Below are 26438 nucleotides of genomic sequence, written 5' to 3' on the forward strand. Positions count from 1 at the left end.
AGAGGCAGAGGAATGCCAGCAGGTTGACCTCCCGTAGCTTTGGAGGTGTCTTGCTCTTTTGCAAATAACTTTGCTGATGCAGGAGAATGGCCGCGCATCCCCATCGTCCTCTGGCCTTTGTGGTCCAGCTGGTGTCACCTTGGTGCATCTGGGGGGCTTTGGGGACACCTTCTGTATGTCCTGCTCTTTCTAACTGTAGCAGTGCCGGAGTCACCCGCAGGAGCAGGAGGAGAAGGGGCTAGATGATACGAAGGTGACACGCTGATGGCAGCTTGTGCCTCTCGGGCAGCATTGCTTTGCCAAGTGTTGTCAGGGCCGTGTGTTGCAGAGGCTTTCCAAGGTTGCTGATATTTTTAGGGCGATGACCATTAATCACTCCTTGGCGGCCATTTGGCATTACAGCCTTTAATGACTCCTTCTGCCGTGCTGGGAGTTCATACCTAAAAGCAAGCAAGAGCCTCAACCTCATCTCCAAAAACAAAGCACCCATGTACATGGCTGGAGTTTAAATTACTTGTCTATCTGTAATAGAAAAATGCGAGGAAAGGAGTAGCAGAAAGGGGAGAGGTAACAAGGACTTGGGCTTGCAGGTGGCCCTGGAGCAGACAGCAAAGACCTTGACTCCCAGTCATCCACCCATGAGGTTTAGGGGACCCCAAGGAGGTGCCTGGAGTCTCCCCTTCCTCTATGATGTGCTGCAAATCGCTAATGAGCCAGTACGGTCTCATCCCAGGTTAGAGAATTAATTGGGGAAACCTGTTTCTCAGCAGCAGTGGGAGGTGGGTGCTGGTGCTCGTGGCTTCTGGTCATACTCGAGACCAGAAACAATTTCTTTACCTGCTCCGGAGAAGGAACTAGCTACCAGGAGAACAATTTGCTTGTTCCTGTCCCACCACAAGTTCCCTAAAATTGCTTATCCTTCCCTCGTGTGATGAGTCTTGCCATTGAAAGCAGATGGAGGATGCAGGGACATGCCAACAGGAGCTGTGAGATTTGGTCTAGGGTTGCAAAGTACTTGGAGATGTCTGTGGGCAGTGTCCTCTGCTTTCAGGGGATGAGTCCAGCATGGATGGGGGTTAGTTATGTGTCACCCAGTGAGTGACAGTGCAAGATCCAGCCCATGGGATGCAGAAAACCTGATGATAATTTCCACTGTACTGGGTATGCCGCTTTGACGGTGCCAAAGCTGGACCGTGCAAGTGGTGATGGATACTGACCCCACGTTAACAAGCAGAAGATACGGTCCATCACTTGGCGACTCAAAGAGCTACTCCCATGGGTCATGAATGTTGCTTGCAAATGATTAAGAAACCCGAAGGCAGCTGGTGCTCACGGCAGGACCCCCAGTGCAAGGACCTCTGGGTGGGACACACTGCCTGGCTTTGCTGGCAATCCTCACTGGTTCTTCTGCTTTCTTGCCTTGAAAGTTTTGGGGTCTGTATATAAAAAGCAGCTTATTAATGAAGATGAGTGACCTTCAGTTGGGCAGGAGGGGAAGAGCAGAAGAAACGGAGAGCGACCAAGGGCTCATGAAGCCCTTTTAGGGGAGGAGATCCCCGCAGAAGCTGCATCCTGCAGCCAAGGAGTTGCATGTATAAACCTGACTTAACAACTAGGCTCTTGATAGAATTTGTGATTCTTCTTCAGAATCTCAAAAACAGCATTTCAGCCATTTTAACCATCAGAAGCACGTATGTTCCTGTACTCCCTGTAGAGCAGTGGGGGAGGGTGTTTCCATTTGTTCACATGAAGAATGAAGCCAAGTTTTGCTTCGATGGGGTTTGGGGTAATTGTAGGGAGATCTAAGAGCTTCTGCAGACAACGCAGCCTTCTGCCATCACTCCAGACTGTGGGGTGCCACCATCTCCTTGGATTTCTGCCCATATGTTTACAGGGTCCATTAGATCCTTGGCGGTGAGCAATGGCATCCGTGTGCATTAACCATTGGAGGAGCCACACGGCATATCCCGGGGATGGTGCTCTGCCTCGGCTGCGCCATCCCGGTTCCTCCCCAAAAGCCCCGGCTGACGTGGCCAAGACCCTTGGCCAAGACCTTAGTACGTGGTCCGGGCAGGAAAAGCAGCATGTGCAGGAGCAGAGCAAGAGGCTGCTTTCCATTTACATTAGCTGGAAATCAAGCTTGCAGCATTTTAGCTTTGGTAGTCTGAAGGCTGAAGAAATTGAATCTCATAAAAGCAGAGTGCAGGGACCGAAGGAAGATGCTCGAGTTGCTCCAAAACACAGAGCCCACCCACCAGTCGCTTGTATGCTGATCCTTAATGGGAAAGCCAGCACTGAAAGCATCAAAAAGCACATGAGGAACCCAGAACTGGTGCCCCACAGCCCTCATGAGATGAGCAGGAGTGTCCCAGTCCGGCAGCCCTGCCGCATCACTCCAGGTCTGATTCCCCTGGCTCCTGGCCAGCCTTAGTCCAATTATCCATCCCTTTTTCTTCTAGTTTGTCATCCTCAAGATGCAAGTCCCCATCTGTCCTGGTGGCTGCTCAACCGTGGTCCTAACTGGCAGCGTGAGCCAGAGCGGAGGTGATGAGGACGTGCTGGGTCCCGCAGGGTGGGTTAAGCAGCAAGCTGCATCCTTGCAAGAGCACCTTGGGCTTCCCGACCTGAAAACCGGACCTTGAGCTCGCTAATTTGGTGGCATGACCAGGATGATGTCCATGGAGGAGGCATGCAGCCAGCAGTGGTTGCTGAAGAATATTAAGGGCAGGCCAGTGACCAAGGCTGTAATTACTGCAGTTAGTAACCATGGTGAAAATAAATTAGCGTCCTCTGTGGTCAGATAATTGATGAAGGAAGAGGAGACCTCAGTTAACGTCCATGCAGCAGTGGGATGGTGATTCATTGCTGGTGGGTTCATAATCCCTTCTCGCCTGCTGGTATCACGCTGCCTCCGGACCCGCTGCCCCGGTGCTGGTAGGAAATCCGCCCATTAATGATGGAGCGGGCGGGGGATGAAATCAGTCCTTGGTGATCTCCGTAGCAGATCTATCTTCTCACCTCACTCATCATTTTGGTTTGTTGATGCTGGGCGATGCAGCCAAGCGTTTCTTGGCATTTCTGACCCGGCAAGGCTTTCCCTTGTCACCCTGCGCCGATAGTTTATGCTGGTCTGGGCGTGCTGCTATGCTTGTGGAGGGAGTTTCGGGGGTCTGGAAGGGCTCAATGACTGGTTGAGATCCAACAATCAGCATGGAGGGACCCAAACTCGTGCAGGTCTTCAATGGCAAGAAGCTGGCAGGAAGCTCAAGTCCTCAGGAGCTCGAAAGGCTGCTGCGGAAAGGGAAGGAACAAATTGTTCCCCACACCCCCTGGAGCAAAGACAAAGTCATGGGCAAGCAACGAGCAGGGTGCTGGGAGATAGTGGAGCCTCATGCAGGGAGATATTTATATATGCCTCTTTGTGGGCTTTTTTCTGCAAAACTCGGTAATTGGACTCACTCCACCTTTTTCTGAAGGACAGAAAGGACAAGTGGCTGTGAAAAAATAACTGAGAATGAGAAAGGAATGAACTGGGAGAGCAGACGGTGCCTCGGGTATCTTCTGTGCCAGCGTGGGACTCAGAGAGGAATTGATAACAAAATGTGCTTCCCTGTGCTTTGGAGACAGCAGCGAACTCCAGCACAGATCCCTCCTGCGAGGCAGGCGATGCTTTCGGCACCTCCATAAAAACCACCTCTGCTCTTCCTCCTGAGTGTCCCCTGCCTGGATGGCATCTCCCAAGGACTTGAAACATGGACTGAGCAGATGAAAAACCTCTGTTAGTTGGGGTGATCCATGTGCCACTCCACTGCGCTGGGCCATGCAGGGGCAGAAGAGCCTTTTCTTGCAGAGCCCCCCAACCAGTGGCCATGAAATCTTTTGGACAAGGTGGGAAAGACTGGTGAGAACTGGAGTAGCAAAGAAGAAAATCAAAGCATGGTCTTAAGCGGGTAGGAGTGGGGAAGGCAGCATGAGCTGGCCAGAGCTAATGGTTCTGCTGTCCTCCTGAAGACACAAGGAGCCATCTTCAACCTTCAGGACATGATGCAGAAGATCTCGCTTGTAGATGTGCTTCCACAAAAGCAGGGTAGAAGGTTTAATTCTTATTTAATGGGTAACTTGGCAAAAGGAGGGCTGCCTCCAGCTCTTAGGATCCACGAGATCCACTGAGAGTGGTGAGTGGTGAGAAATGTGCATTGGGCAAGATGTCAAATGGGGTGTTTTGGCACCAGAACTGGGGCCAAGGCTGGTGGGCTGCTCACTGTGACCTCTGAGAGCTGTGCTGGTGGTGGGGCATCTGGAGATGGTGCATGCTGCCAAAAAGGAGTGGAAAGGCCCTCTTCTGCTGGGCATCAACCTCTCTCATCTCTGGGATTTCATCATGAGAAGAGGCTCCAGTGACCTGGAGTCAATGAAAGCTGTGGGTCACCAGGTTCAAGAGATCCAGTATGGAGCTGGCAGTAACTCAGTCTCATACTCTCAACTGCTTTTTGGGGGCAGGAGGAGAAGCGTGAGCCAATTCTTGGGCCAAGTCTTCATGGTGTGAGGTCACTGTGTCCTTCATTGGAGATGCTGTGCATTGGGACAGCCCTGGAGAATGAACCTGAGCCAGGTGACAAGGCTGCAGCCAGTGGTGTCCAGCTCCTGCCCTTCCTGATGGGCGCATTTCCCACCAACGGGCTCCATGGAGCACAGAAGAAGGGTTAGTCCCCAAAGGTCACCCAACATTTGGGGGAGAACAAGGTGCAAACCACATCCCTGGTGTGCCTTCAGTTTGGGGAGTGACAGGGATGGAGGCATCTCTGCCCAGCTCCAACGTCACATCCTACTGCTGGGAGATTTCTTTCCTGGCTCTTGCCCAAGTTTATGATGATGTTATGAAATTATTTTCTCCTACTCCCCATCTGACAGCAGCACACTGGCAACGTGGTGGGCAACGTCCCAAACGAAGTAATAGTTGCCTTTGAGGCTGGAGCAGCATAGACATGTCTAAGGCTGAAGCCCAAGCTTGGTGAAGTTTTGCTCCTCTGAGTATTTGATACTTTACTTTTGTGACGAGGTGGTAACTTGAGGTAGTGAGTCAGTCCAAGTCTTGATGTCCACCCTCCTGTAGAGGGGCAGTTTTTCCACGGTGGATGATCTGCCAGTTCGGAGCTGCCCCAGGAGAGGTGGATTCATTTGAGAAGGGTTGAGTTGCTCCCCACCTCTTGGGCTTTCTTGCTTATCCCAGGACACAGAGCAGCCCTGAGAGGAAGGTTTGACCAGGCCAGATGGAGCCCAACCAGCCTTGCCCAGGTCGCACAGCTCCCTGCAACCCATTTCCAGGGAGTTAATCCTGCAGGGCCAAGATTATCCTGAGATTATAATTATTTCTGCCCGTGAATTATTAATAAAGAGGAAAAAAAAAACCTCTTTGATTCATTGCAAATTGCAGTTGGGGTTGAAACGGAGAACCTGTGGACATGCTACTGGAGCATCAGTGATGGGGGACCCAGCTTTGCGGGATGCGTCGCTATTCAGAGGAGATGTTACCCACCAGGACTATCAAATGCCTTAACAAGAAGATGGACTTGAGATAGAGGTGAAGGAGGTCTCATCCTGGCTCTGGTTGGAGGCTCCAGGATTTTTCCACATGTGGACGAGCTCATCTCCACTAAGCCCTGCTTGAGTGAGCTCCTGGTGCCCTGAGCGCGTTGCCCAGCTGAGCTTTCACCCGTGCTTGCACCAGGAGTGCCACAGAAGCTGCCTGTTGGGTGGCGATTTAGGGATGATTATTCACATCTCAGAATTAAGAAGGTCCACGTTGGCACTTGCTGACACGTGCATGTCATACGTATGAAACAGGCTCCAACAGGCAGTTTCCAGCCCGATGCTGTGTGGGTTTGGGGTGTGCAGGTACAGGATCTGCGAGTCGGACAACAGCAAGATGCTGTAGGACGCTCCACGTTGAAAGACGTTCAGTGGAAGCGCGCAGGGCATCATCACGTGGGATGCAAAGTGGCTGAGGGACGCAGTGAGCTTGAGCATCAAGAAATGGAAGCCGTGGGCATCTGCCACCGCAGCTCCAGCTCTTGCTCGCTTCTCCATGTGCCTCTTGCACATCCTCACAGCTGTGGTGAGATGCTCATCCAGGGCTGGCCCTAGGGTTTTTTGGGGGCGATGAAGGGGATGGAGGGCAGCTGCTGCTCTCATCTCCTGCGGCGTTTGTGCTCCATCCCTTTGGAGACTGAGGTGTCCATCTGTCGCGTGGGTTTAGGCAGTTGGCTAAGCTGTCCCTCTCCTCCCTGCCCCAGCATGTCAGTACTCCACTTCAGTGCTGCCACAAGGAGCTGCCCCACGGCCTTTGGGTACGAGGCAGTGGGGTTTCGCGTTTCGTGCGGCTGGGACATCTCTGCACAGGTCAGGGTTGTGTTTTCAAGCCCCCTCCCCAAGCTATTTAGCGTCCCCAAAGGAGCCAAACCGCAGGCAGAGGTTCAGTCCTCTGCCCTGTCCCCCCACCGTGGACTCCCTTTGCAGCAGAGGGGGTAAAGTCTGAAGCTTTTTGCCTTCAATTTCTTTTTAAACAATGCTTGGGATTATTGTTTTTTCCTGGGTTTAACATAACCCAGGTCCAGCTGGGAACCGGAGGAGGGTGTTAATCCCGGGCAGGGGGCTGGATGGAGGGGGTGAGATGGGGTAATCCTGCGTGCTGCAGGGAATGGAAAGCAAGAAGAGGCAGGAGAGATGGTGCTGTGCGTACATGTCTTCTCCTTCTTGCCCTGGGATGGGACAAGTCCCTGCAAGGACTGCATTCCCAAACACCCATGAAACTGTCACCCAACGTACAACTGCCCCAAGGCTTGTCCCCAGCGGGTGGCTGTGCTCGCTCCTCCATCGCCGTTCGGCTCTAAGAAGCACCAAGGCACGAGCGGGGAGGGCTGAGTCAGGGCTGTCTCCTAGAGATGTACCCCAAGGGGTGTCATCGCTTTTCAGGGCTTGGCTTTCCAACCTGCGTGTCCTTCGTGCACCCTGGGGGTTGCTGAGGTCTGTGGGAGCCGGGGGGGGGCTGCGGGCTGGTGCCCACTGCGTTTGGGACGGTGACAATGCCCTGGTCTCTCTATCACCAGTGTGGTCTTCACCTGATGGGAGAGGCTCGGGGTGCTCGGGCATGTCCATCCTTTGGGCTCTGCTGCAGCCAAGGGTCTGGGGAGGTCTCGGGGCAGCATTTCGGGGGAGTCTGCCCACCTGTGGGCACGGGGGGCTTTCCTCGCTGATGGCGGTGCTGTGTTTCTCCCCGCAGGACGTCGTCCCTGCGATGGAACGCCGGCACCAAGGAGCGGATGCTGATCAAAGTGACCGACCGCGAGCCCAGCTTCCTCATGCACCAAGGCAACGGCTACACCCCCGAAAACCAACCGGGCACCCGTTCGCGGCGACCCTCGGGGGGACAACAGTCGCCCAACCTACAAACCTTCGCCCCCGACACCGACAACTCTGTTTTCTTCCCGGAGAGGAAGCAGTCGCCCTTCTTGAAGAGGGCCGAGCACGTGGGCAGCTGCTCGCCGCTGCTCGGCCGGGGGGACTCCTTCTGCTCCCCGCTCCAAGCCCAGCACCGCAAGCACTCCAGCGAGTCGCAACCCTCCTCGCCCCGCTACGCTTATGAGCCCCCCCTCTATGAGGAACCCCCCATGGAGTACCAGGCTCCCATCTATGATGAACCCCCTGTGGACATGCAGTACGAAGCCAGCGGGAGCTACAAAGCCGGCTCGCCGCAGAAATCACCCATCCGTAAACCTCACCCCTTCCTGCAATCGCCCAAGCAAGGCTCCAACTCACCCTACCAGCAGTTGGTGCTCACCAAACAGAAGTGTCCCGACCGGTTCATGAGCCTGGAGTACAGCCCCGCCGGCAAGGAGTACGTCAGGCAACTGGTCTACGTCGAGCAGTCGGGCTCCAGCCCCAAGATGAAGACGGGGTTGAGGCACAAATATTCCCCCAACCCCATCGGTGGCTCCTACTCGCTGCAGCACAGCCCCTGCCTGGTCCGGGACCAACGCTTGGAGATCAAATCGGGTGACTACAGCAGCATGGAGGGACCCGACTTCTGCCCTGGCCCAACGGGTGGCCAGGTGGCCCAGGGCGAGGACTCCATGTCGTGGTCCAGCCAACAGGACACTTTGTCCTCCACCGGCTACTCACCCTCCACCAGAAAGAGGAAAAGCCGAAAGCCTTCCCTATCGCACGACCCCAACGCCTCCTCCACGGATGGCTCGGGGGACCGGGAGGTGTTGGGCGAGCAGATGCTGGGTGAGGAACGAGCCACCCCGGGACCCAACAGGTCACCGATGAACCGTACGGAGAGCAAGGCGGCGGAGGCGGAGGCGGCACGGGGCTTCCCCGAGCCCTTTTTGGCACAGGCACGCCTGGCTTGGGAAGCCCAGCAAGCCCACTACCATATGAAACAACGGAGCAGCTGGGATTCCCAAAAGGACGGTTCGGGCTACGAGAGCGACGGTGCCCTCCCTTTGCCCATGCCAGGTCCGGTGGTGCGAGCCTTCAGCGAGGACGAGGCGTTGGCGCAGCAGGAGAACAAGCACTGGAAAAGGAACACCTTCGAGAAGCTGGGCTTCCCCCAGATCCTGCTGGAGAAGAGCGTCTCCGTGCAGACCAACCTGGCCTCCCCCGAGCCCTACCTGCATCCATCTCAGGTAACGTCCTCGGGGATGTCCTCAGCGTTGGGGGGGCTTAACCGCGTGCCCCACACCACCAACCCTTGCCCGCCGCTCGGCATCTCCTCGGGTGCCGCACCGGGTTAAGTCAGACCACACCGCGTGGCAGCGCAGCGTCCCTGCCGCCCTCCTGGTTAAAGCTCCTTCTTCTTGTAAAGCCGGTTTAAATCCCTGCCTCCGCTGCAGATCCAGCGGGATGGTCCCCAGGGCAATCCCATGCTTTCATAGCTACCGAGCGCCGCACGGGCACCTCTGTGCTGTGGCAGCCCCAGCCCTGTGCCGCGGCTTCGGGTGCTGCTTCTCCTCCCTCGGTCTGGCTGCTGCTCGGTGGGAGCCAGCTCCTGGACCCCCAGCACCCGTCCCCGGCTGTGCTCGGTGCTCCCGGCACACGCACGGGGCTCGTGGGCTCTGCAGTAACTCATCTCCTTGCATTTCACGTCATGTCACCGTCAGACAGCGGCAGTGCAGGAGATTTCCCCTACCAAGCCTGCAGTGGCTCAGCCTGGGCTTCGTAGCATCCTCCGAGAGCGCTGGATTCTGGGGACGCCCAAAATGCCATCTCCGGTCCCCATCCAGCTGTAGGAGACATGTGAGCAGGGATGTCCCTTCTGCAGAGCGAGGGGAGATGGCCAGGGTGTGTAAAAGGCATCAAACATCAGCCCCTTTCTGCTCTCTCCACCTGCTTCCATTTTCAAAGGGGTCCTCTGCCAGAAATGAGGGTTTGCTCACCAGGTTGTTCCAGGCCGTAGCGGTTCGAGGTGCTGGAGCAGCGCCGCTGGCCCTTGGCTTTCGTGGTGAGCAGGGATGGGCAGCGCCACGTTTGAGTTGGGGTGTTGACCCACCAATCCCAGCTCCAGCCATCCAGGTGGTGGCTGAACCCATCACTGGACCCACCAGTAACTCCGAGGCAATTTCCGGTTACGGCAGGAGTTTTTCCCAGTGAGTACTGAAAGTAAGTTGAGGAGCTTCGTCCCACCAGTGCAGGCTGTCCCATCTGATCACAGGCAGCACCCCATAGAGGTCCTGCCTCTGTCTTCTCCCTGGCATGTTGGGATTGACAGCACTGCTGATCTGGCTGCCAGATTTGCTTTCTCATAGAAGTTGGTCCTTTGCAAGTTGGTCCCTCAAAGAAGTTGCTCCATAGCAAGCCGGTCCCTCAAAGCTTGTGCTTAGCAAGCTGATCCCTCAAAGAAGTTGCTCCATAGCAAGCTGGTCCCTCAAAACCTTGGGATGAAACAGCCACAGGCACACCAGCTTTCCACGATCTGCTTCCCAGGGCTCTGAGCTGCCTGTTCCCTCCCTGGGACTGAGCCGCCCCGGTCCTGGAGACCCCTCCTGCCCCAAGCTCCCATCCCAGAGGAGCTCCTGGGGCTCCCACAGACCATTTTTGTGAGGGTGTAGCCCTCCTGCTGCTGATAGCCCCCCATGGTCTCTGACCTGGACCTGCTGGAGCTGATGCATCCCCTGTGCCCATCTTCCAGCCCATCAGATGTTTCCCAGCAGCAGCTCCTGGCTTCAGGCTTTCAGCTCTCATGTCCTTTCCCCTCTAGCATCCATCACCCAAAATCTGCCCCTCTGACCTGTAGTGCCCCGCTCTGGGCAAAGACAGTGATGCTGCCCATGTCTCCGCAGCCAGAAAAGCCCAGAGGTGGGCTGCAGAGGTGGGGAGGTGAAGACAAGGGTTACCGGAGGAAGACCACTTGATTTGCTTTTGGATACATCAAAGGTTCATGTAAGGACACTAGGAAAGGCTATAATGGCTTTTTAAAAATGGATTGATGATGCTGTGTGCAGGGATAGTTGCCCTGGCAAGAGCAATCCAACCTCGAAAACTGCCTGGAAGATGGAGCTTGGTATCAGCAAGGAGGAGATCCTGGACGTGGACCTGGGAAACAGCAAATAATCTGGAAAATCCCTTTTTTGCCTATGGGAATGTGTAAGGAAAACAATGGGGCATTGCAACCAAAGGCAGCAGAAGAATATTCCCCATGCACAAGTGTCCCCAAGCACTCGGTGCCGCACAAGGAGGTTCAAACCCAAAACCGAAGAGCTCCAAATCTGCTTTGGGTGCTCACGTTGGCCAGGAGGAACAGCTGCCACCATTAGTGATCCTATGCCTTCTGCGTGGAGCTCGGGAGGTAGTGGGACTCTCTTCTGCTGCCCAGGTGTTTCTGTCTGGTTGCCCCTGTCTGATGTTGCCCTCAGGCTCAGGAAGAGCAGATTTCCAGCCAGGGTGGTGAAACACTGGCCCAGGTTGCCCAGAGAGGTGGTCGATGCCCCATCCCTGGAAACATTCCAGGTCAGGTTGGACGGGGCTCTGAGCAACCTGATCTAGTTGAAGATGTCCCTGCTCATTGCAGGGGAGTGGTCTAGATGACCTTTGAAGGTCTTTCCCAACCCAAACCATTTGATGATCATGTCTAAGATTGTCGCATGATTTTAATTTGGTTTCCTATGCCCCCATCAGCTGGGGAACCTTCATTGCTGGTTGGAGTGGAAGCCTCTTGCAGTGGGCCCAGACCTGCGACCGGCCATGGTGGGAGCTTTGTGCGGAGGTTTATCACGCTGTCCATGACAGCAAGATGTGCCAGAAACGGAGAAGAAAACAGGAACAAAACGACACTGAGGATGACATGCAGGGAGATACGGAGACCTGGCAGAGGAGAGAAGCACATAGGAGATGTGATGGAGCGGCACAAGTGACGGGGACGTGGCCGGTGTCACCGATGGTGTGTCCCCACATTGGCCCCGCACGGGGGTGCATCTGAACCCCACCCACGTGGCACCAGGACCTCGTTCCCCCACAGCATGCTTGAGTTTGCTTCTGGGTTTGAGTGTTCCCCTAATCCCTGAGCTGAAAGGAGGGTCACCCCACGGGACGGGCAGCGGCAGCACCCTGCCAGGAGGTCATGGCCAGCTGCCATTGACACCCAGTTGCTTATCCCTTTGTTGTAGGTCTAGTTCATTTAGGACTGTGCTAATTGGGGCTAATTTTATATTGGCACTAGCAGTAGAGGATCCATCGCATTTTGCTGCCTGTGTCACTCCCCAGCCTGCCCACACTGTCCGCTGGAGTGGATGTGTGGAGAAGGCTGGTGTCCCCAGCTGACGTGGTCCTTTGCTTCTCTGTGGGTGCCCTGGGTGAACAGCGTGGCTGTGGCCCAGCTCGTGGACTGGTTTCTGGAAGAGCCACGGCACCAATGGCTGCTAAGCGAGAAGCCTCAGAGCAAATGTTGCATCTCCTTCCACCCAGAAAACCCCACGTGCCTTCAACTGACCAGCAGGTTGGAGGACACAGAAGGACCTTTTGGGTGATCTGGTGTCCATAGGAAAGGCAGGGTGAGGTCCCTCAAGAGGTGAAGGTCCCGTGTCCCCATGGCCAGGTCCCTGCTGTCATCACCGTGGTGCAAGGTGGGAGCTGAGTGATGTCAGTAAGAAGAGGAGACCTCAACACTGGGAAGGGACGAGCTGTTGAGCGAAGAGACAAGAACCTTGACTTGTTTGATGAAGCAGAGGCTCAGTTGTCTACCAGCAGCTGTAGTGGCAATTTGGGTGGCTTCCTTGTCTCCTCCTGGACTTGCCACCTCCACATGGCCCTGGCTCTTTCCACCTTGGTTCTGCCTCCTGCTTTTCTTCTTCTGTTCCTCATCTAAAGCCCAGCCCCAAGGCCGTGGCACTGTTGCAGTCACCTCACACATGGTCCCTGCTCGGGGCCACCGACACGGTTCCCCTGCGCAAGGTGGGGACAGCAATGTCACCTCTGGATGGGAAGGACTCGCCTCCTGCCTGCCTATGAGTCACGTCCCCAGGGCCACCAAACCCAGGTGATGCTGGCCCGGACTTGCATTTGCAGAAGAGGGAGCTGACAGACGATGAAGCCACATTGGCTGGCTGCAGACCGGGGAGCAGTCCATCCCAAGTGTCCTTGTTTGCCTTTCTCCATGCCGGTCATCAGCTGTTTGGGTGTCCCTCCACCTCCTGGGGTGATATCCCTAAGCTGTGCTGGCTCCAGTAGTAGAAGGGCACTGCTTTGCAAGGGGTACCCTTTGCTCTGCAGAGGTCCTACCCAGCTGGGTGCTCTGCAGGTTAGATCCTGGACAGCTTGTGTCCCTCCGCATGTGGGATATAAAGGAACACCAGCCATTTTGATCATGGTTTGGAGGAGCCACCAGCCTCCTGCTGGGTATGTGGCCGCTGGAGAACCATGCTCGAACGTGGCTCTGCGGAGAAGGGGTTATTTGGGGGGCTGGTTACAGGTGAGTGTGTCCCCTTCCCGGTGTGCCCGAAGGACTGGTGGAACCTGAAGCCACTTGCCCTTTGCTTCCCCCACCTTATTGATAGCCACCAGCTTCTTCTGTCCATGACTGCAAAGCCTCAGTGCAAACTGGGGTCCCAGGTGTGAACGGAGTCCAGCACATCAGCTTTTGGGTGGCTTCGCTTATCCACCCACTGGTCCCTTCCCTCCCGATGCCGACCAATGCCACGAGCTGCCTGGCCGCTGGCGCCAGGCCAGCTCCGCTTGCCCATGATGGGATTAAGGAGCAGCTCCTTGGAGAGGACGTAGCTTTTGGGTTGAGCGTGGGGCAAGCTCTTGATGCTGTAATGGTTGGTTGGTTGGCTGGTTTGTTGGTTGGTTGGCTGGTTGGTTGGTTGGCTGGTTGGTTGGTTGGTTGGCTGGTTTGTTGGTTGGCTGGTTTGTTGGTTGGCTGGCTGGCTTGTTGGTTGGCTGGCTTGTTGGTTGGTTGGTTGGCTGGCTTGTTGGTTGGTTGGCTGGCTTGTTGGTTGGTTGGTTGGCTGGCTTGTTGGTTGGTTGGTTTGGTGGTGAGGCCATGCTGTTAGTAACCTTGACTTGTCTGGCTGTTGTCTCCTAGTCAGAGGATCTCGGTGCCTGCGCCCAGTTCGAGAGCAGCAGACAGACCAGGAACATGATGCCTAGCGCCAGCTGTGTCTTCCCCACCTTCAACCTGCGGAAGCCCTCCTCAGAGACGGACATTGAGAACTGGGCCTCCAAGCACTTCAACAAGCACACCCAAGGGCTCTTCCGCAGGAAGGTGTCCATCGCCAACATGCTGGCCTGGAGCAGCGAGTCCATCAAGAAACCCATGATCATGACCAACGACCGCAACGTCAAGAAAGAGGCGTGCGAGATATTTAAACTGATTCAGATGTACATGGGGGATCGGCGGGCCAAGACGGACCAGCTCAACGTGGCCTTGGAGATCGCCACCAAAGGCTGGAGCATGCAGGGTCTGAGAGACGAGCTCTACATCCAGCTGTGCCGGCAGACCACCGAGAACTTCCGTTACGAGAGCCTGGCCCGGGGCTGGGAGCTCATGGCCATTTGTTTGGCCTTTTTCCCACCCACTCCCAAATTTCATTCCTACCTAGAAGGATACATTTACAGGCACATGGATCCAGTGAATGACACTAAAGGTAAGAGAGAAACGGCTGCCCGGTGGCTTTGGCCCCTGCTGATGTCGCAACCCATTTATTTATTATTATTTTGTTCCTTCCCCCTTCGCATTCATGAGTCTCCTTGTTGAAAGGTGGGTGAGGAACTCATCCAACCGCCCTCCCGGAGGTGCAGCAAGAGTGGCGGTGCCTTTGCCACCGTCCTTTCCTCCCCGGCGCACGGAAATCCAGCACGAGACCCAACGCGAAATGAGCTTTGACACCTTTGCTGCAGGCTCAGCGTCACCTCGGCTGGGGGTGGCCGTAAGCGAGAGTTCCCAGGACCTCGCCTGGCCCATGAGGACACCTTTAGAGGTCCCTCCCAACCCAAACCGTTCTGTGATTCTCTGATATCTCCAGATGCTTCTTCTGGCTTCTCAAGTAGCTTTGGATCAAAAAAAAAAAACCCATGCTGGAAGGGGAGCCAGCTCGATTCTCAGCTCCCGAGGTGGTTTTTGGTCACGGCAGATAGAAGAGACATAAATTTGGGCTAGTTGACCCCAAATGGGTGGGAATTGTAGGACTGTTGTTTTCGGGTGCCCTTCGGCTCCCCAGGGACCAAGCCAGGAGGTCTGGGCGACGCCGGCGTCACACGGAGCCCTGGTGGATCCGGCCGGCTTGGGGACAAGAGGAGATGAACCCAACCCAGGCGTCCACGGGGAAAGGAAGGCGTAGGGTGGGCGAGAAAGTCCCGCGTGCGAGAGCGTCCCCGAGGGCAGCCGGCCCCGGCGCCGGCGTGCCCGGTTGGAGCCGGCACACGGGTGGGTCCCACCGGGGGGGAAGACCCCCACCATGGTGGCACCGACGGCAGGTGTCGTCCCCCCAGCCCGCCCGCAGCGGAGGCGTCAAGCTCATTTCGTCGCCATCTCCGCGCTCACGCTGGATTCGGCGCGCCGGTGGCAGAAACCAGCGCTCCGCCGGGAGAGGCTCTCCCCCGAGCCCCCCTTCAGCAGCGTGCCTGCGCTCAGCTCCGCTCCAGCCGTGCTCTGCCACCCGGCCCCGCCAGCCGTCACCCGATGGGTTTTAGTCTTTATTTTCATTTTTAATTTTTATTTCATTTTTAGTTTTAATTTTCATTTTTATTTTGTATTTCATGTTTAGTTTTATTTCCGTTTTTATTTCCATTTTTATTTGTTTTCATTTTCATTTCTATTTTATTTTTCATTTTCATTTTCATTTGTTTTCATTTCATTTATTATTTTTCAGTTTTATTTTCAGTTTCACTTGATTTTATTTGATTTTTTTCAGTTTTATTTTCAGCTTGATTTTATTTCATTTTTATTTTTATTTTTATTTTCATTTTATTTTCATTTCTATTTTATTTCATTTATTTTCATTTTCATTTATTTTTATTTCATTTTATTATTTTTTTCAGTTTTATTTTCAGTTTCATTTTATTTCTTTTTATTTAATTTTTTTTCAGTTTTATTTTCAGCTTGATTTTATTTTTTCATTTTTACTTTCATTTTCATTTCTTTTTATTTTTTAATTTTATTTTCATTTTAATTTCTATTTTACTTTTTATTTTCATTTTTCATTTTAATAATTTCTATTGTATTTTTATTTTCATTCATTTTTACTTCATTTTATTATTTTTCTTTTCAGTTTTATTTTCAGTTTCATTTTCTTTCTTTTTATTTTATTTAATTATTTTTCAGTTTTGTTTTCAGCTTGATTTTATTTCATTTTTATTTTTATTTTCTTTTAATTTTCAATTTTATTTCTTTTTCTTTTCATTTGTGTTTTATTTCTTTTTCATTTTTGATTTTTTAATTTTCTTTTCATTTGAATTTCATTGTCTTTTCCCTTTTATTTTCCGATTTATTTTTTTTAAACTTCCATTGTTTTCACTTACAGTTTCACTTTATTTTCCAGTTTCAGTGTTCATTTGTCTTTTCCTTCCCATTTCCACCCCCAGTTTCACTCCCCCCCCCCCCGTTCCATCCCCTTGTCTTCATCGCTTTGTTTGTTTCCCAGTGACCCAGCACATTAAAGAAATCCTGGAAAGGACCAATAAGAAGAAACCCAAATTGAGAAAGAAACCCAAGCCCTATATCGAAGAGCACGATGGTAGGGGCCGCCTCACCGCTCGCTCGCTTGGGCCTTCTTTCTCTCAGCCCTCGTCGCCGACCTCCTCCTCCTCCTCCTCCTCCTCCTCCTCCTCCTCCCCCCCCCCGCACCCCCAGCTCCCCTCGGCTCTGCTCCCGCCGGGCGCTCGGAGGGGCTGCGCGTGCCGGGGGCCGCGGGGGGCCGCCGGGGGGCCGGGGGCGAGCCCGGGGTGGCAGAAGTAGGTGGGAAGGAGGACTCGGGAGAGGGACCACGGCTAAACGTCGTCTCTACGGCTGGAGACGTGGATGGGCTGGATGGATCCCATTTTACGGTGTTACGCACGATGTTATCACGTTATATGTAACGTTATAGACATCACGTTGTATGTAATGTTACGTACATTGTGTAATGGTATATATCGCATACATACGCGATATGCAGAACGTTATATATAATGGATAAATACATATAATGTTACAAAGTAAACATATTTTTTAACGTTTGAGTAATATATAACAAACAAATCTAAGATATAACTGTAGACCATTCTGTATAATGTTATAGATATGTATAACATTATATAGAGTTACATATAACAAAACAGATATTTTTACAACGATAATATCATATAAATAATTTAGAAATATAGACATTTAGAAATACATAGAAATCTATATAGAAATATAGAAAACATTATCGACAGTTATATACAATGTTATCTATAAATATATAATATTAAAGTATATATCGTATAATTTTAACATGATATACACAACTATAATATTATATATCAATTTAATAGCCGTTAGCAAGAGGGGGAAGGCAGGAATTTAATTAAGCGGAGCCACATAGAAGGTGCTGACGGGTTTTCTCGGTGTTTGATGGATGACCCCGAGGTGGGCACGAGCACCCTTGGTGCCGTGGCCATCAGCGGTGGGGCGGAATGGGGGGACGGGGACGTGGGATGAGCCCCTTTTCCCGGCATCCCTCTGGTTTTTGGCGTGGTTTGCCGGAGCAGGATGCCGGTGAAGGCTCGGCATCCCGGATGAAACCAAGAGGTTCCCAGCGCAAGGTGAGGGACCTCAACCTGGAGCCCCAGCGATGGTGGGGCTGGGACCTGGAGCTGGGGTGGGGTGGAGACACCCCAAGAAATGGTTTTAAGCGCATCCATGAGTGAAGGTTGCTGTTTAATCTCTTCATCGACGATGTAGACGGTGGGATCGAGTGCACCCTCAGCCGGTTTGGCGATGACACCGAGCCGAGTGGTGGGGTTGACCCGCCTGAGGGACCTGGACAGGCTGGAGAAGTGGGGCCCATGTGAACCCCCAGGAAGTTCAAGCAGGCCAAGGGCAAGGTCCTGCACCCTGGTGGGGGCGATCCCCCGTATCCGTACAGGCTGGGGGATGAAGGGACGGAGAGTGGTGAAGGACCTGGGGACACGGGTGGGTGACAAGGGGGACGTGAGCCGGCAACGTGCCAGGAGGCCAACTGTCTCCTGGGCTGCATCCAAAGAACCAACCTGATCTGGTTGAAGATGTCCCTGCCCATGGCAGGGGGTCGGACTAGGTGACCTTCAAAGGTCCCTTCCAACCCAAACCATTCCATGATTCGATCAATGGGCACCAGATTTGAGGTCACCCAGTTCTCGACATCCCCCAAGCCACCTCCTTCAGGGTGGCTTCAGACCCCCCCCCATGCATCCATCAGCTCCCCCCTGGAGCATTTACTGTGCCCAAAAACCATCAGGGAAACCCTTGGAAGACAACAGCATCAGGGATGGAGGGAAAAGTAGATGATCCCAAGTCCCCAAGTTTGGTTTTAACCAAAAAGCACCCATCAGGGGTCGGGACAGCAAGTGGCCGCCAGCCACCGGCTCTTCTGCAGAAGCCCTATTTTCCCCTCTTTTGCACCAATATTAAATAGAAAAAGCATATTTTTAGCTCCTGGACCGTTCTCACCAGCAGGACGGGTTTGGAATGGGGCGGGACACACGGCTCCAGTGGCGCAAAAGCCGCGCCGATGGCAGGACTGGTGCTGGCGTCGTGGTTTCAAAGCTTCTGAAGGAAGAGAAGGTCCCGGATGATGGAATTTTTTGTTCAATTTGCCTATTTTTAGGCTCTTGGAAGAATTTCTGGGGCTGTCAGCCTCTTCTGGGGTGGTCTAGAAGGTACCACCAGGTCCCCGGGGCTCTCAGCTGGGGGATGTGGAGCATCTCCCTTGGGATGAGCCCATTGGCAGCTGGGGAACGCTCCAAGGTTTGAGGGTGCCATTTCGTTGCTGAAGAACATCAGGAGGAAAGGATGGATGGTGCGGAGAGGGATGAGGGTAGAAGTGGTGGCATCAGGAGACGATGGATGGTGTAGGGTGGGCGGTGACAGTGGAAGCGATGGCTGCGGGGTGAAAAAATCGGCCCCAAAAGCCGGGACATCCCTGCACGAGGCCACCGGAGCGAGCGGGAAGAGGCTGGAGCTGAGGGGGCTCCGAGCCTCCGTGTTTGGTGGGTACGAGGTTGTGGCTTCTCCAAGGTCTGAGGCTCTTGGGGAGCGGGTTGAGTTGTGGGGACACTCCTTGCAAGAAGGGTCCGGGGTCAGGGTGGGAGGGGGGAAACCTCGTCCTCTTCAAACACCCCCCCCAGCAGCGGTGATGGGGACAGAGACGGAGCAGCACCAGTGCTGCCCCGCATCCCGGGGGGGGACCCTGACACCCTCCTGGAGCCGGGATGAGCTTCAACCCCTTGGCAGGGCACACACAGACCCCCCCCTATGGCCCCCCCCCATGACCCAGATCTGACACCCCCACCCACCCACCCACTCTGTTTTCTCTTGCAGGGGTGGCAATAAGCACTTACGCCAAGTACTGCTACAACAAGCTGCAGAAGGCAGCTCTGACGGGAGCCAAGAAGGTATCGTCCGACCGTTGGGCACGGGGAGGGCAGCGGTGGGTGGCTAACCCTGGCCGGGACCACCGAGGGGGCTGCTGGGATTTGGGGATGGGGTCTGGAAGAGGAGGAGGAGGGAGGGATGAAGCTGGAGACCGCTGGAAACAGCGTGGCAGCTTGTGCCAGACCCGTGGTGAGGATGCTCCGGCGTGGTTTGTCCATCACTGCATCTCCTCTGGGGTCCCCCAGGTCCTTCCCAAAACTACCCACCACCAAGGGATCACACTGGGATTAAGGAAATGATCCTGAGAGCAAAACCGTGGCAAGGATTGAAAAGGCAGCTCCAGCAGCTCCCATCTCCCTGGCTTTTGGCGGGGGGGGGGCTGCCCTGCTGGCCCCCCGCTTCTCCCAGATCGCCATCACCACAGCAGCTTGTTGAGCCAGATCCATCCCTGGGGTCATCACTGATTTATTTAATAAAACACCCCGGAGAGGGATTAATTTACAGCCTGGGGTGCTTTTCATGGCCACCACCACCACCACGGCTGCCTCAGTTTCCCCCTCCTTGTTTTGTGGGAGTAGAGGAGAGACGGTGGGGCCCCTCCTTGGTCCACAGCAGCCGGGCTCACCAAGGGCTCATCGATGGCCGTATCCTGATGAACTTTGAAGGCAGACAGGAGTGATTGAGGACCTGGACCCCACCAGCAGCTTGAGGCACGGCTGGGGTGGCTCCTTCTGTTGGCTGGGCCAGATCCAGCTGTCAGGCAGCTGCATCCAACTCCTCTTCATCCCACCACGCACACCTCCACCGCATCCATCTCCTCTTCATCCCACCACACACACCTCCACTGCGTCCATCTCCTCTTCATCCCACCACGCACACCTCCACCGCGTCCATCTCCTCTTCATCCTACCACACACACCTCCACTGCGTCCATCTCCTCCTCATCCCACCACGCACACATCTACCATGTCCATCTCCTCTTCATCCCACCACACACGCCTCCACTGCATCCATCTCCTCTTCATCCCACCACGCACGCATCCACCACGTCCATCTCCTCTTCCACATCCCACCACGCACGCATCCACCGCGTCCATCTCCTCTTCCACATCCCACCACGCACGCATCCACCGCTTCATCCCACCACGCACACATTCACCAACTCCATCCCTTCTGCATCCTGCCATGGCCACGCACATCTCCTGCGTGGTTGGAGGAACACCAGTGCCCTCCTGTGACCGAACCACCAGCCCAGACGGAGAGGGAACCCAGAGGTTTCCCCTGACCCTGCACCGCGCAGGATCCGGTGCCGGTACTGATGCCCCCGCTTCAAGCAGCCACAGATGGACCTACCACGGTGCTGGTGCTCTGCTTTCCAGAAGCATCCCAGAGCTGTGGCTCATCTTCCTCCCTACGCGGCTCATTGGTGTAGATGCTCCAGCGTTGCCGTGACCCCACGGGCGGTAGAGCATGGGGGTCCTACCAAGCACCGTGGGGAGAGTCCCCAGGGCTGGATTTGCTTTCGAATCAAGGTGATGGGTGGAGGCACCTGCCCACCGGCTGCATTTCGGCACTCAGCTTCTGGCGCGTGGCGCCACTGGAGACCTTGGCCGGAGTTCATCCATGGCTCCATCTGCTGTCTCCATCATGCGATGGGCTTTGGGCTCTGGATGCGTGGCAACCAGCCCTGGATGCTCGGCCGTGGGGTACTGGGATTGAGCAGGACCCCACATGCCCGTCCCGGCTGCAGGGACACCGGCCGCAGCTCCTGACGCCGCCACTGGCCTCTCTTGTCTCTCGCAGGGCCTGAAGAAGCCGAACATCGAGGAGATTCGCCATGCCAAGAACGCCGTCTTCAACCCTTCCATGTTTGGCAGCTCCCTGCAGGACATCATCAACATGCAGAAGGAGCGGTACCCCGACCGGCAGCTGCCCTGGGTGCAGACCCGCCTCTCCGAGGAGGTCCTGGCGCTCAACGGGGACCAGACCGAGGGCATCTTCAGGTAAAGCCACCTACGGCTGCGGGGAGACCCCCCAGGATGGTGGCAGCCCAGACCTTCTCATGGGGAAAAGCCATAATGAGTCACCTCATCGTGGGGCAGCTGTGTCTCTCCCCATGTCCCCATGGGTGCCTTTCTCCTCCCCATGGGGCAGAGAGCAGCCCCCCAACTTCTCCTTGCTCCAAGGCCGTGGGGATTTCTCCACAGCAGGGTCACGCCCGTTCTCTGGTGTCCACCAGAGTCACGTCGGTGTCTTGGGGCCCGCGCGCAATCCCCCCGGCCCCACAGCACAGCAGGATGCCACGTCGCTGTGGGGCAGCAACAGGTCCCAAAGCCTCCACCCCCAGCTGATGTCCCCTCTTGGCTCTCCTTGAGCCCCACCTGCACCCAAGGGGACCCCCCCAAAGCCCGGGGCGGGGCATTAGGCAGTCGGGTCCCCATCTCTTATTTGGGGACCGACATCTCTTCCCCCTGCAGAGTCCCCGGTGACATCGATGAGGTCAACGCGCTCAAGCTGCAGGTGGACCAGTGGAAGATCCCCACCGGCTTGGAGGACCCCCACGTTCCCGGTAGGACCCCAGGGTGCTGGGTGGGGTGCAGAATCAGGCCCTCCACCCACCAGGTCTCACATTTCCCCATCTTCTCCCCCCCCTTTCCCCAGCCTCCCTGCTGAAGCTCTGGTACCGGGAGCTGGAGGAGCCACTGATCCCCCACGAGTTTTACGAGCAGTGCATCACTCACTACGAGAACCCCGAGGCGGCCATCGCTGTCGTCCACTCTCTGCCCAGGATCAATAAAATGGTGCTGTGCTACCTCATCCGCTTCCTACAGGTACGGCCGGGACCTTCCCCATGTCCCCCCTGGGGCTACCTTCCAGCCCGGTTGCCTCTCTTGAGGTGGCTTTGGGTTCCCCGAGTTGCCGTGGGGTTACCCACGTGGTGACCCCCCCCATCTCATCCAAGAACCAGGAGGTCCACGCGGTCCCTCCACTCGTCTCCCCACCATCCCATCAACGCCGCCTTCCCTTCCTCCCGCCCCAGGTGTTCGTGCAGCCAGCCAACGTGGCCGTCACCAAGATGGACGTCAATAACCTGGCCATGGTGATGGCCCCCAACTGCCTGCGCTGCCAGTCGGACGACCCGCGGATCATCTTCGAGAACACCCGCAAGGAGATGTCCTTCATCCGGGTGCTCATCCAGCACCTCGACACCAGCTTCATGGAGGGCGTCCTATAGCAGCCGCCACCGAGTCCCTCCCCGCCACGAGCCCCCTCTCCTCCAACCCCGCTCGGCCGAGGAGCACAAGCCGGACCCCTGCAGCAGGAGGGTGCTGGGTGGCTCGTCGTGTGTCCCCCCACCACCCTGCCCATCTCCGTCCACCCCTGCCCGTCCTACGACGGGACACAGGACCGTTCCCCATGCCCCATCCCGACCCTCCGGCCATCTCACTGCCCACCTCTTTGCCAGCCGGAGGGATCGGCCGCTTTGGGGGTCCCCGGGGACGGCAGCACCCACAGAGCAGGCGAGGAGCATCCCGGCTCCCCGGGGACGGGTGGGATTTCCAGCCCGGGTGTCCTGTGTGGCCGTGGGTGGCAGAGGGGACCTAGGGAGCAAGGTGACAGCGTAGGGGATGGGGGAAGGTGGGCGGGGGGGGGGGGGAACCAAACGGGTCCCCCCACATCACCGTTGGGGTTGGGTCTCTGGCTGAGAGCAGAGCCGTGGGGCAGGGGGCACCTCCAGGGCCGGGAGAAGCCAACGGTGCTGAGCAGGCGTCGAGCAGCCGGAGAACGTGGCACGTCGGGACCAGAGTGACAATTGTCCCAGTGCCTGGAAAAGTCCCAGCTGGCAGGGAAGGAGCTGACGAGGACAACCGGGGGCGCATCTCGCGGCAGAGCTGGGTGGGTGCTGGGGGGGTGTCCCTTTGGGTGGCTCACTGTGGCCCGTTGCCCATCCTGGGGTGCCGGAGGAGCTGGGCAGGCAGGTCGCTGCCCGCACCCATCACAGTGCCCATCCCTGGAGCGCGCCGGACCCATCTCACCGCACGTTGGCACCGCCGGGTCCCAAAGGACCTGTCTCAGCACCCACCACGTCTGCTTGGCCCTGCTGGAGCCATCACAGGACCCATCATCTGCTCCTGGCCTTGAAAGACCCATCCTGACACTAAACATCTCTGCTTGGCTCTGCTGGAATCATCTGGGCACCCATCTGCTGTTTCTGGTCCTGCCCAACCCGTCTTGGCACCTGTAATCTCTGCTTGGTCCTCCTGGACCCATCTTGGTGTCCGTCATCTCCTCCTGGTCCTGCTGGACCCATCTTGGTGCTCGTCATCACCTCCTGGTCCTGCCCAACTCATCTTGGCACCTGTCATGTCCTCCTGCTCCTGCTGGACCCAGCTTGGCACTCATTATCTCCCCCTGCTTCTCCTGGACCTGTTTTGGTGCCCGTCATCACCTCCTGGTCCTGCCCAACACATCTTGGCATCCTGTCATCTCTACTTGGCCCTGCTGGACACATCTTGGCATCTGTCATGTCCTTTTGGTCTTGCTGGAACCATCTTGGCACTCATCATGTCCTCCTTGAACCATCTTGATGCCCGTCATCTCTGCTTGGTCCTGCCCAAAACATCTTAGTACCCATCGTCTCCTCCTGCTCATGCTGGACCCATCTCGGTGCCCGTCATCTTCTCCTGGTTCTCCTGCACCCATCTTGGCATCCATCATCTCCTTCTGCTCCTGCTGGACCTATCTCGGTGCCCATCATCTCTGCTTTACCCTGCTGGATACATCTTGGCATCTGTCATGTCCTACTTGTCCTCCCGGGTCCACCTTGGAGCCCATCATCTCCTCCTCATCCTGCACAAACCATCTTGGCACCCGTCATCTCCTCCTGGTTCTCTGGACCCATCTTGGTGCCTGTAATTAATACCCTCCTGGTCCTGCCAAACTCATCTTGGCACCCATCATCTTCTCCTCATTCTGCCAACTCATCTTGGCACCCATCATCTCCTGGTCCTGCCCAGCTGATCCTGGTGCCCATCATCTCTGCTTGGCCTGGCTGGACACATTTTGGCACTTGTTATCTCCTCCCAGTCCTGCCCAACCCATCTTGGACTCCATTATCTTCTCCTGGTCCTGTCCGATCCACCTTGGCACCCATCATGTCCTTCTGCTCCTGCCCAACCCATCTTGGTGCCCATCACCTCCTCCTGGTCCTGCCCAAACAATCTTGGTGCCTGTCATCTCTGCTTGGGCTGGCTGGACACATCTTGGCACCTGTCATCTCCTCCTGCTTCTCCACCCATCTTGGTGCCTGTCGGCTCCTCCTGGTCCTCCCCAACTCATCTTGGCACCCATCAATCATTTCCTGCTCCTCCTGGACCCATCTTGGCACCCATCATTTCCTGATCCTCCTGGACCCACCTTGGCACCCATCATCTCCTCCAGGTTCTGCCCAACCCATCTTGGCACCCATCATCTCCTGCTCCTCCTGGACCCATCTTGGTGCCCGTTATCTCCTCCTGCTCCTCCTGGACCCATCTTGGCACCCATCAATCATCTCCTGCTCCTCCTGGGCCCACCTTGGCACCCATCATCTCCTGCTCCTCCTGGACCCACCTTGGCACCCATCATCTCCTGCTCCTCCTGGACCCATCTTGGCACCCATCATCTCCTGCTCCTCCTGGACCCATCTTGGCACCCATCATCTCCTGATCCTCCTGGACCCATCTTGGCACCCATCATCTCCTGCTCCTCCTGGACCATCTTGGCACCCATCATCTCCTGCTCCTCCTGGACCCATCTTGGCACCCATCATCTCCTGATCCTCCTGGACCCATCTTAGCACCCATCATCTCCTCCAGGTCCTGCCCAACCCATCTTGGCACCCATCGATCATCTCCTGCTCCTCCTGGACCCACGTTGACACCCATCATCTCCTCCTGGACCCACCTCAGCACCCTCATCCCCGCCGCACCCCCATCTCCCCCATCCTGGAGCCGAAGGGTCCCCCCGACCCCCCCTTCCCCCCCCCCCACCCCCGCCGCCCCCCAAGTGCCTTCGGCTCCACCCGGGACGAAGCGGGACCACGGGGGGCACCCGAGGGGCACCCACCAGAGTATATAGAGCTATAAAGAGAGTTATTAATTAGACACAACCCCCCTAATTTTCAAACCAGATGCTATTTTCTCGAGGGGGGGTCCCGGAGGGGGGGAGTCCCTGGGGTGGGGGGGGACCCAGCGCTACCTCCCAGCTCTGCTCACTGCCAGGCGCCGGCGGGGGGGGGACAAGAGGGGGGGACACACACACCGGGGGGTGGCAGCGGGGTGGGGGGTCCCCGCTTCCTCAATTTCCATTTAATTATTTTTTTTTCTCCAGGTTTTATATATTAATTTTTTTTCTTTTTTTTTTTTCTCTTCCCCCCCCTTTTTTTTTTTTAGACTCAAGGTTTTATTTATTATTAAAAATAAGAAAATTATTAAAAAAAAAAAATAAAAAATAAAGGGACAAACCCACCCCGGCTGCTGCGAGACCCTCCCCTGAGCGCTGGGGGCTGGGGGGAGCAGGATCCCCCTGTCCCCCCCCCCGGGGGGGGTGGGGGGGGTTGGGGGTCCCCCCTGGGCTGCCGAACTCTGTAATTGGGGCGCGTGGACGTATAGAGGCGCCGCCCCGTTGTGTGAATAAAGCTACGTATGGACAGTGCTCTTCGGTGCTGCTCATTCACTCTGGAGCGGATCAAGGGCTGGGAGGCTGGTTGGAGGGGGGAGATGGGGCACAGAGGCCCTATGGGGTGTGCAGGGGCATATAGGGTCCCACATAAGCTGTATAGGGTCCTATAGAAGCCCCACCCATGCCATATGTCCTCTATAGGGGTGTATATGGTCATGCCCCACCCCCCCACCATGCAGGCAGTATAGAGTGTGTATAGGGCTCTCCCGCAAGCAGTATAGGGTATACCAGGCACTATAGGGTGCATGGGACAGTATATATACCCCCCTCCCCTGGGGGTGTATACATACCGCCCAGGGGGGTGTAGGGAAGCAGGCAGGGTGTATAGGAAGAGATGGGGGGGGCAAAGTAGTATATAGGGGTACGTAAAGCTGCATAGGCTGCGGGTAGGATGTATATAGGGGCCTATAAACACCCCCGGGGTACATAAAGCGGCACAGGGATGTATATAGGGGTACATAAAGGTGCCCAGGGTGTGTCGAGGGGAGGGTGTAGGGGGTTTCTATAGGGGAGCATGGGGCAGGGGAGGGTATGAGTGTGTACAGGGAGGGTGTGGGTGTCTATAGGGGTGTATAGGATGAACGGGGGGTGTATAGGGGCACACAGGGGGTGCATGGGTGCCTGT

The 26438-nt window shown here is 55.7% G+C and overlaps 1 protein-coding gene across 5 annotated transcripts in view; it reads left to right on the forward strand.

Moving 5' to 3' along the window:
* The window catches only part of ARHGAP39 (Rho GTPase activating protein 39), a 150183-nt gene extending 124397 nt beyond the window's left edge, over positions 1 to 25786 (forward strand). For 4 of the 5 annotated variants that reach the window (XM_069780199.1, XM_069780200.1, XM_069780198.1 and 1 more), the window contains 8 exons: positions 7280 to 8687; positions 13580 to 14141; positions 16137 to 16229; positions 19037 to 19110; positions 20894 to 21093; positions 21568 to 21659; positions 21752 to 21921; positions 22131 to 25786. In XM_069780199.1, coding sequence (XP_069636300.1) covers positions 7280 to 8687; positions 13580 to 14141; positions 16137 to 16229; positions 19037 to 19110; positions 20894 to 21093; positions 21568 to 21659; positions 21752 to 21921; positions 22131 to 22325 — 2794 coding nt within the window. In that variant the 3' untranslated portion in view covers positions 22326 to 25786. The remainder of the gene's footprint in view (positions 1 to 7279; positions 8688 to 13579; positions 14142 to 16136; positions 16230 to 19036; positions 19111 to 20893; positions 21094 to 21567; positions 21660 to 21751; positions 21922 to 22130) is intronic. The other variant, XM_069780201.1, reaches the window with a different exon arrangement.
* Positions 25787 to 26438: the final 652 nt, after the last annotated feature.

This window comes from Haliaeetus albicilla, chromosome 3 (assembly GCF_947461875.1).
Source record: "Haliaeetus albicilla chromosome 3, bHalAlb1.1, whole genome shotgun sequence".
In the NCBI taxonomy this organism is placed as follows: domain Eukaryota; kingdom Metazoa; phylum Chordata; class Aves; order Accipitriformes; family Accipitridae; genus Haliaeetus; species Haliaeetus albicilla.